The following is a 10354-nucleotide window of genomic DNA, read 5'->3' on the forward strand; positions in this document are numbered from 1 at the left end:
GGCAAGTTCTTCTTTTTCGATGGCAGGTACGAGGCCGCACAACTCGGTGTTAAACGTCGCTTACTGATGATTTACAGCACTGTGTTATTTTTGACAATTCCACAAGCCAGAGCTTTTCAGACATGATCATGACTCATATTTCAGATGAGTCAGAGTCTTATATAGACACACACACACTCTCTCGCAGACAGCGTAGATGTAATATGAGTCATATGTAATATATACTGCTAGTCTGGCAAAAACTCAATCATTCATCATCAGCAGGCCAACAAACTTTACTCTGTCTCATACTCCTTTGTTATATTTGAGAGTTTCCTTGCAAATTCTTTTACTTTTTGTAACATCCTCATATAATGACTAGCTTACTAAGCTTTAATTTTGCTTAAGTAAAGGAATTTTAACCTCTAAACCTCTAAATCATCACGCTCTCTTCAAACCATATAGTCAGAAGACAACTATGGCTGTATGGCTGATTTTACAGACGTAACACTACATTTCAACTCGCATCCGATGCTGAATAATTAACCGACTCCTGGTAGCTTGGCCGAATCCGAAGCTATAGGAAAACGTCGATATACATTTAGACAGAACTTTTGGCAGGATTTGAGCATGTAGTAACTTTAATAACCGCAATCTAAGAAGAAACTCTATAACTAAAACTATTTCACAAACTAGAACTAGTAAAATATATAATTACATAAGACTGTATATTCATCGTAAATCAGTCGTTATATACAGATCTTAGTTATTCGGCTCTTATTACGATGTTATAGCGGTTCTGAGACGCACTAGGAGTTTTTGAGACGATTTAAGCATCATGTTATGGCAATATCGACTTATTCTCAGGTATAATCCTTTATTATCACTTAGATCTTATATTATTGTGAACAAGCACTTGGGGCATCTCAGAGAGCTCAGAGAAATGGGTTTGATTTCGAGGTTTTCTGGAACTTTTCTATAAAAATATTGCCCCAAGTAGGCTGTGTAAAAACAGGAATAATTTCTTTTCCGTTTGTGTTCACGTGCAGCACACTAGAGGGCTTCTACGTGGACGATGCACTTCAGGGGCAGGGTGTGTACACGTACGAGGACGGTGGAGTGCTACACGGCACCTACATAGACGGAGATCTCAACGGTCCTGCACAGGAGTTCGACCCGGACGAACATCTGATCTTCAAGGGCCAGTACAGGGACAACATCCGCTGCGGCGTCTGCTGGATTTACTACCCGGTACCTTTTAGTTTGTTTTCATGCAACTCTTCTTCTCTGCTTCTGAGTTATGAAGAAGGTGGTGTCGGTGTTAGTCGCAGTTCTGACCGATCTATAATCAGACGATTGTCGTGTGTGTGTGTAGGACCGAGGCTGTGTGGTGGGTGAAGTCAACGAGGACGGGGAGATGACGGGCAAAGCAGTGGCTTACATTTACCCCGATGGATGCACGGCTCTGTACGGGAGCTTTGTGGACGGGGAGCTCATCGAGGCTCGACTGGCCACGCTGACCCATCAGGAGAACGGCAGACCTCACTTCACCGTTCAGTCTGACAGTCAGTAACACCGCACTCCCTTCAGCTCTAATATTTCAGCTTGAAAACACTGAATCCACAAATTTAATTGGATCCTAATAGAATATTTACCCGGTTTGCCATTTTTAAAAAGACTTCCAGACATCCATTAAATGACCGTTATCTCACATGAGGTCACCATCAGACTCCTATAGGACTCCTTTGAATTCTGTCACAGATATTTGGAATCATATATCACCTCTTAAATGATATCACCCATCCAGCTCTATTATGTTGTGATATCAGATACTAAAGAAACCTTAACTAAACACTACAAACCCCCGGAAACAGCAACCGGTCATTTATTTTTGGCAGCAAAAATTTAGTTTTTGTCCTCATAGTATTACCGTTTCCTGACCTTAAGCGTCGGCTTCAGTCCTTACCTTCACATAAGCTTTGCTGTTAGCACAACATAATGACTATAATATGTTGAACAAAGACTGAAGTTTACAGCTCTGATAAGATCTTTTGTTTCTCTCAGGTCCTGTTTACTCCTATGACAAATCCACTTCCTCCTGTATTGCTGCTCACAAAACACTGCTCGACCCCTATGAGAGTCAGCGGTTGGTATAATCCACAATCATCTAATTCAGGTTAAACGAAATATAATTACTGTAGCTCAAGAAAGTGAGTTGTTGTTTTTTTCAAATATAAATGACAGATTTAAAGGATTTTCCATGTAGCTGTAGTTTTTTACACTTATAACTTACTCCTTTTTTGTAATACAAATGAGTCACTTTACCCAATTACAGCTAGCTAATGATTCCCATAAGTCGCAAATGACTCACTAATGAGCTCATTGGACCTTCAGTGTATTAAGCACAGAAGTTGTTTTGTATTATATACTGTATATATATATGCAGACATTTTTATGGAAACGTTTCTACGTTTTATTACATAGTGTATAGTTTGATCAAACTGCTATATCGCAAATGATTTCTTTTTATTTCATGAATCAAAGCTGTGGATTGCTTCGTTATCAGTTGTGCCCTGTACAGACTTTAACTACATGGCTCTGGGAAAACAATCGTCCATGGTTGTAATGTGATTAACGATCCAGTCGGCAACGCGCACATTGTTCTTCTTAGCCATTAGATTGAAATCTACATGAAGGTGTTAAACACATAATAAATTGCCGATACGTTAGAATATATCCGTATAAGTTAGAAATAGATTAAATAAATATTGCAATACATGTTCAGTATCTTAGGTATTATTGTGTGTGTATACAGTTTTTAACTCTTACAGCTGGCAGGCTTGTGAAACGTTTGCTGATTATGGTACTTTACACAAGTACACCATGGATGTGTGTGTGTGTGTTTACCACAGTGTGTATGTGGGGCAGTCACTGATCTCTGGAGCAGGAGAAGGCCTGTTCGCCAAAATGGACACAGATGCCAACACAATCATGGCCTTTTACAATGGAGTGCGAATCACACACTCGGAGGTGTGTTCGTGTGCAATTTTGTGTCCGAATTGTATGTCACAACCCCGCAAACCTGACATGAAAATTATAATATAGAAATATAACCGTCCATGAGTGTGTATTGGTACCTATGTCTGTAATTAAAATGAGTTTTTTGATGTTTTTTTTTTTCCCCAAATGAATTGAAAATTGTCATTTTTAAAAGCTTAAATTTACAATATTTATACATCTCAAAAGTCAAAAATATGAAAGTTATTGCAGATTTTATTTAAATTTAAGATATCTTTAAAAAAAAACCAAAAAAAACTTGGAAATGTTGTATTTGATTGGCTCTGGAATCTGTAATTCAGGAAATTTTCGATTTTACACTTTTCTGACCCAGAAATGATCTCCATTCCATTTAGCTCTTTTCATTAAAGTCCAGTACACAAGGCAAACAAATTTTCAGAAGAGTGTGTGTGTAGGCGATGGATTATATTGTCATTGTTTGTTCACATCACAGACATTTCTCTAAAATTTCTCTTTAAATATTTTTCCTCTACACCTACTGACCCACTGACGAAAAGGAGTAATTGTTTATTGTATGTTTTGTGTTGCCAGGTGGACGCCCGTGATTGGTCCATGAACGGGAACACCATTTCGTTAGATGAGGAGACAGTGATTGATGTTCCTGAGCCCTTTAACCATACAGAGAATTATTGTGCATCGCTTGGGCACAAAGCCAATCACTCATTTACCCCCAACTGCAAATACGACCCGTGAGCATAAAAATGTCATGTATGAAAATAACACAGCGCATTTTAAGTGCCATATTTTTAAGACTCTTAAGAAAATAATGTTTGTTTGGAGCTCCAACGCAACCATACGATGATCCTAATAACTTGTTAAAATGGTGCCGTGACCCGGATTCAGCAGCATTCAAGAAAAGTTTCCCTTTAGCTACTCGGACCAGATTTACAAGGTGTACGATGTACATTTGCAATCACATTCACACTGCTCATGTAAAATGTGCAGTCTGTATACTGTTCACAGCCGGGGTTTAGTAAAAGTAGTATAGATATCATGGTACTTTGATCATAATAGCGTATTAATTGCAGCCGATAAAGTGGTAACATGATTTCAGTCACAGGATTCTCAAACGTGACTGTGGTTGATGTAACAAGACGACATACAACCGAGCGCCTTAAGCTTTACGGATTTCAGGCAGGATTTGAAGACGTCAGTATACGAGGTCTATCCGCAGAAAGGGAAATGAACTGACACCATTAATATACTGTGTTGATGTTCTCCTTCTTAGGAGAAGCGTTACAATCCATCATATACCACTCTGTTCCTCAGCTCAAGGTGTCACTGGCCATATGGCCTGTTGTAAAGCAAAACAATGTGTCCCCGAGACTGAATAAGCATTCTGGTTACCATGCTGGAACTGCAGCACTTCCTCTCATTTGTTAGCTGTCCGTTTCATCTACACGGACACGTTCTCTCTTTATCCCGTATCCATCTAAACAAATCCATTCACACTGATCCCGAATGTCCTGTTAAACAAACATACTGGTTTCCAATCAGTCACAGTATCCAAAAAAAAAGTGTGCAGCTCTGATACTTGGGCATATTTTAGTCATGTGATCGCATGAGTCGAAAGTGTTTTTTTTTGTTATCGTAAAAATTCAAAAAGCATTTTGGATTTTAAATTTTAAGCCTTTGTGAAAAGAGAAATAAAAACCACAAGTCTAATTAAAACTCATTTAATTTTAGGTATAGCACATATTGTCAAAATTAAAGAGCTTTTCCGGGAGAAATATTAATCTTAAATGGTTTTGTCGATTAATAACTTGAAGATTTACCTCAAAGCTGTCTGTTAGCAATTAATTAGCAGAAACGCAATTTTCAATTACTTTCACTAACAAAAATGTCTTCTTGTTCACTACAGTGCAGTTTTCTGGCTTTTATTTTGAAAATATAATGTTAAATCTTTGTGCATGCAGTAAACCATAAAGTTATAGTGAACCAAGAGCTATAACGTTAACATAAAATTTAGAACAAATTTTTGTGTTTTTTTGGCATTCACATTGTCTCATTATCACTGCATTACTTAATTATTTTCCAAGACCTTGTACAATAACTTTGACTCAACCTTAGATTTATGGTCAAATTATTGATTATATTGATCGTACCTGAATATATATTTACTCACCTTGTTTCTGATGTTGTTGGTCAGGTTCGTTCATCCTCGTTTCGGGCCGATAAAGTGCATCCGAACAATCAGAGCAGTACAGAAAGACGAGGAACTCACGGTCGCTTACGGTTACGACCACGAACCTTCTGGGAAATCAGGTCCAGAGGCTCCTGACTGGTACAAACAGGAACTGCGCGAGTTTCAGGAACGAGAAGCTGAAAGAAGAGCTGAGGATTATTGTTAACCCTTTTCCAAAAAAAAAAAAAAACACCCTTTTTGCATCATGCCAAGCGACACCTAAATCTGCCTCTTTTACTGCCCTGCTCTTATCTAAACAACTGTGTCTTTAATATTTTCTCTTTAACATCCTCTTTAGCTGCTCTCCTTATTTTTCTCTTTGGATCGGCGGTGAAATGCTTGGCTTTTGCAGAAACATTTATGTTACGAAGGTGCTACGATGTGTACAGATCTCAACAACTGTATCATGAACGCTGTAATGTGAGGAGTGAATGAAGCACAGCATGATGTGAATCAGCTCCATGAATCATCTGAAGTGAGAACTATGCACTAGCGAACCCGGAAGGCGTTCTTTGCCGCCACGATAACCTCGACGAGCACGAGAAATGCAGTCAGTTAGTACGTGGTTAAAACTCCCATAGTTATCGCAGTCGTCATACTCTTGTATTTGCAGTGCAGTTATTACAGTTATTGTCTCTTTAGCTTCAGTCTACTCGCACTCGAGATCTGAGAGTTAACCGCAACACTAGATTCTACTTATGTTTCAAAAAACAGTATTAAAACTGCACTGTATGTAATGTTTTTGTTTTTTTTTTGCCTTTGCTTTTAATCAGTGAAAGGAAAAGTGTGAAAGCACATTATGTTTGTATGTGAGAAAGAGAGAAAGAGAGCAGAATGAGTAGCAGATCACAATAAGAAATGAATTCAGGTCTTTGATATGCAGGATATCTCTAATCCAGGATTTATCAATAAAACATTAAAACATGATCATGGAAGTTTTCATTTCATAGTATTGTAAATATTTCAGCTGTACACCTCCGTATTAATGCAGTCATCCAATCATCTGCCACCATCATGTGCTTATAAAGGGCAACGGTTTCAGATGCCGATTTAAAACGGATTTCAGAAGCTTCCTTGGGATTTCCATGCACAACAGTCTCTACACAGATCGGTACACAAAACATCCAGCGAATTAAAGGTCTGCAGGCTGAAACTCCTCGTTAGACTTCACAACACGTCTATTACGTAAATAAGCACGTTAAAAATGTGTTGAGAAGAAAACTTTTCGTGTCGGAAAGTCCTACGTTTAAATCCCAGCTCCACCAAGCTGGCACTGTTGGGGCCCCTGAGCAAGGCCCTTAACCCTTAATTACATAAGTTGTAATAAAAATGAGATAAAATTGTAAGGCACTTTGGATACGGACGTCTGCCTAATGCCATAAACGTTAAAGCGTCTCAGAATGTATATGTTGAACCTAAAGGTGAATAAAACACAATAACAGCAGAAGACTTAAGATCTGTTTGTTTCCACTCCTATCAGCCAGGCATTAAAGGCTAAAGTAGGCACAGATTCACCCAAAAACTAGGTCTTTATCCTGTGTGTATTCATTAATGACCTCAAGGTGTGAATGTTTGCACGTCTGTAACCTAACAAAACGATTATTAAAGTCACAGTTTGGTCACTAATTTATTTTAATAGATTTAATACCGAGTCATTTTAAGCCCCGCCTACTCTACCAGCTAATAAACAGAGAAGGGGCGTGGCCTGTGTGATGCACCTGCGCGGCCTGCAGGTAAGTTGCACGCGCTGGACCAGAAGACCGGAAGTGGTGAGACAGTGAAGGTAAAAAAAACTTTACGCGTTTATTTTGTTGTTGTTATTGTTATTGTTATTGTTTGTAGTTTTATTATCCAATCATTATGTCCTTAACTTTCCCCTGTGACGCACTAAAAAGATGCAGAAATCATATGTGTGGGAATGAAACTTGTTCATTTATTGTTCTACATCCTAAAAGACGTTCAGATAAAAAGGACAAACAATAAATAAAATAAATGCGATTGTAGTTTCATAGTCTGTGTTTTGTTTTTTATCTATTTTATATTTATTCTTTTTCTAATGCAGCACATTAATGTACTACAGAATTAGAGAGTATTGATTGTTGTTGTTGTTGTTGTTGTTGTTGTTTTTGTTGTTGTTGATGTTGATGACCGAACACTAATCACCAGGCACGTGGGGGGTCTAGTACACAAATTCTACATAATAAAAGCTTTCCTTAAACCTGGATGGATATTAAAGACAAATATATGGTAAGTTTTTGAATCTGGTGTCATTAGACCTCCTGGTGTGTTTGTGAAGGCTTGATCATGGAGCACTACAGGTACTTCATCCTGAACCAGAAGGTGATGGTGGTGTGGGGAATCCTGCAGGTAGCCTGTGCCAGCTTGTGCGTCGTGTGTGGATTTATAGACGCCGTTTTCCGCATGAGCACGACTCTCAGTGAAACCAGAGCTCCTCTGTGGGCAGGAACGGTGAGCGAAAGTATCTGGTCACTTCAAGTTAATGAGTGGATTACTCTAAATCACATCCTGCCTTATGAATCATTAACATCATGTGCCAGCTTTCGATTTTGTTTGGACTTTGTACCTGTGATTCTTTATCTTTTTTCTTAGATGATGGCCATCCCTGGAGTGCTCGCACTTTTTGCCTCGCAAAGGAAAAACCCAACGCTGGTTAGTTTCGTATTTGGTGGCCTTTTCAAGCACGTATTCGCTTTAATTTCCCCTTTATGACACAACAATGTTATATCGTGTAAAACAACAGACATCACGATAAATATTTGACGGTGGATTTCATACTTATTCTTGCTTTTTTCCCCTAATATGCAAATAAAAATCATAAAATTCAGTCTTTGTATAACGTTCGAAAGTTAAAAACTATCGTTTTTATTTTGGAATACTGAGGAAAGCATTTTTTTAATGCCTTTTATTTTTTCTAGTAAATATTCCACAATTTTTAGAACAATTATCGACCAATTTTTTTTTTTTTTTTTTTAAAGATCTCTTTAATATTCAAAGTTTTAATTGGAATCAGAAAGAACATGTCAAAATTCATAAATGCAGTTTAGAACTGTAATGTTTTGCAATTAAATGTGCGTTATTATATCTCTACATTTGTTAGTGTGGTTTTAAAGGAAATTGTGATTATAAATATTTTCATTCATAAGTCAAAGAAAATGTTTCCAAGGTCTATGAAAAGTTTAGAAACCCTGTTTACTCAAATCCAAATTCGGTTCAAGTGGAAGTCCAAGGGCAGTTGTTGGGTCACTCAGTAAATGTTTGTGATCTGATTTGTTCTTTGTAAATTGTCTCTGAATCTGTTTGAACATTTTTGTGGGAAGGATTTAGAATCTATGGATGAGCTACAAACTGTGCTATTAAAATGAATGTCTGACCTCAGGATCGATAACATCAGTCACATGCATCTTTGGCCCACTTCTTTTCATATCTGTTCCTTCAGGTTACCGTCATGATTGTGTCATCTGTCGTCTCTTACGTCGCCACTGTGATCGTATTCGTTTACGCCGGCGTGACGCTCAGCTACGGAGAAGAAGACGATGAACTTTTCCACCCCAAACACATCACTGAAGTGGTACAGTCTTCCCTGCATCACAAAAACTCCACATTGTGTTTTCTGTATACAAACAACAGCCTGGATTTCTGTAATTTTACACTCGGTGTGTGTGTCTGCGTGTCTGTGCGCCTGTGTCTGTGCACGTCTGCGTTTGTGCACGTCTGTGCGTCTGCGACTGTGCATCTGCGACTGTGTCTGTGCGTCCTGAGCAGAAGTTTGTCCTGAGCCGTATGGTGAAAGCAGCAAACAGCACTATGGTGTTATCAGGAGTCGGCGCGCTCGTGTTCTCCTCTCTCATCACGTACGTGGGGTGTCGCAGTCTGCCGATCTGTGGGTGCTATGATTCAGTCACAGGCATGGTGAGTGTGCACACACACACACACACACACACACACACACACACACACACAGTATATGTGAATATTTCTGCTGTGTCCTAATTCACCTACAATGCATCCTAAACAGTATCTGAGATGCTGTATCCTAAATCTTGGTGTGTGTGTGTTTTATAGGAGATGCTTGTTTCTCAGAATGACCCAAGTGCTTCAGGTGATCTGGTCTGTTCATGGCACGGTGAGGAGTGTGTGTACGTACGAGTGTGTGTACGTACGAGTGTGTGTACGTACGAGTGTGTGTACGTACGAGTGTGTGTACGTACGAGTGTGTGTACGTATTGACAAGCTTAAAAACAGTCAAATAAAACAGCTAGAATTACATTTTAATTTAAAACATTAAAACAAGTAAAACATTTTAACAAAGAAATATTTTTAAAAAAAAAATGAAACAATGAGAAATTAATAATAAATATAAGTAAATAAATACATACAGAAATAAATATTATTATTATTATTATTATTATTATTATTATTATTATGAATCTAAAAGTATTATACAGAAATCTGAAAGTGCTTTAGATGTTTTTCATGATCAATTATTTTGTTTAATTATTACTAGAAATAAATTAACTAAAAAATCAACTAAAAATTTTATTTCAAATGAACTCTTGGACATGCTAAAAGGTGGTCTTCATGATTTAAGAGGTTCAGGGTGGCTTTTTCCTGGATGTGTTGGTTTAATGAGCGGCTGCTCTCTTTCTGCTCTCTGCGTGTGTGTCTGTGTGTACGTGCTGCAGGTGGAGACGAACGAGTGTTGAACTCTCCCATATCGTTTATGGAGCGCTGCCCTGAACAGGAACAGGAACTCTCTGCACTTCCTCCATACAGCAGACTCACGTAGGCACTGAATTACACACTCCAGGTGTTTTTATCGAATTCATGCTCAGAAAAGAGGAACCTGAACCTCCTGAATCCAGTTCTGTACGTTTCCTTGCACTTCTTTTCACTGACTGAAGTTTCTAAAGTGCCATTTTATTGTATGCAATGTTTTGTTTTGTTTTCTTATCATATTTAATTTATCTAATTTATATCACTAAATGCCTGTAAAATATATTGTTAATTAAACAATTTTTTAATAAATAGTTTTTACCTGGATACACAGCTTTGAGCCATTTTTTCCCTTTAACCAATGTTTATCCCTGCATG

General features: G+C 38.1%; 2 protein-coding genes across 5 annotated transcripts in view; both read left to right on the top strand.

The window, feature by feature from the left end:
• The window catches only part of setd7 (SET domain containing 7, histone lysine methyltransferase), an 8365-nt gene extending 2196 nt beyond the window's left edge, over positions 1-6169 (top strand). Inside the window, exons 2-8 of one of the 3 annotated variants that reach the window (XM_060885802.1) lie at positions 1-26; positions 1029-1230; positions 1355-1544; positions 2044-2125; positions 2892-3009; positions 3589-3746; positions 5207-6169. The exon at positions 1-26 is cut by the window's left edge and continues 104 nt beyond it. In XM_060885802.1, coding sequence (XP_060741785.1) covers positions 1-26; positions 1029-1230; positions 1355-1544; positions 2044-2125; positions 2892-3009; positions 3589-3746; positions 5207-5408 — 978 coding nt within the window. In that variant the 3' untranslated portion in view covers positions 5409-6169. Of the gene's footprint in view, positions 27-1028; positions 1231-1354; positions 1545-2043; positions 2126-2891; positions 3010-3588; positions 3747-5206 lie in introns of those variants that run through there. The other 2 variants (XR_009649409.1, XM_060885803.1) reach the window with 2 other exon arrangements.
• Positions 6170-6946: 777 nt separating this feature from the next.
• On the top strand, positions 6947-10303 carry zgc:113425 (uncharacterized protein LOC541425 homolog). Of its 2 annotated transcripts, none has more exons than XM_060885120.1 (7): positions 6947-7025; positions 7539-7711; positions 7853-7912; positions 8700-8831; positions 9026-9172; positions 9326-9386; positions 9946-10303. In XM_060885120.1, exons 2-7 carry the CDS (start codon positions 7547-7549, stop codon positions 10047-10049), a joined length of 669 nt encoding a protein of 222 aa, XP_060741103.1. In that variant the 5' UTR covers positions 6947-7025; positions 7539-7546; the 3' UTR covers positions 10050-10303. The 2 variants fall into 2 exon arrangements, with proteins under 2 accessions (XP_060741103.1, XP_060741102.1); XM_060885119.1 differs by having other exon boundaries at positions 6987-7025; positions 7517-7711.
• The last annotated feature ends 51 nt before the right edge of the window (positions 10304-10354 follow it).

Source organism: Tachysurus vachellii, chromosome 13 (assembly GCF_030014155.1).
Source record: "Tachysurus vachellii isolate PV-2020 chromosome 13, HZAU_Pvac_v1, whole genome shotgun sequence".
NCBI classification, from domain to species: domain Eukaryota; kingdom Metazoa; phylum Chordata; class Actinopteri; order Siluriformes; family Bagridae; genus Tachysurus; species Tachysurus vachellii.

Bases quoted from the DNA above. Each gene is read 5' to 3' on its own strand.
- zgc:113425 (XM_060885120.1), top strand. From the start codon at position 7,547: ATGGAGCACTACAGGTACTTCATCCTGAACCAGAAGGTGATGGTGGTG. The intron at 7,712-7,852 runs GTGAGCGAAAGT...CTTTTTTCTTAG, and splicing joins CTCCTCTGTGGGCAGGAACG to ATGATGGCCATCCCTGGAGT. The intron at 8,832-9,025 runs GTACAGTCTTCC...CGTCCTGAGCAG, and splicing joins CCAAACACATCACTGAAGTG to AAGTTTGTCCTGAGCCGTAT.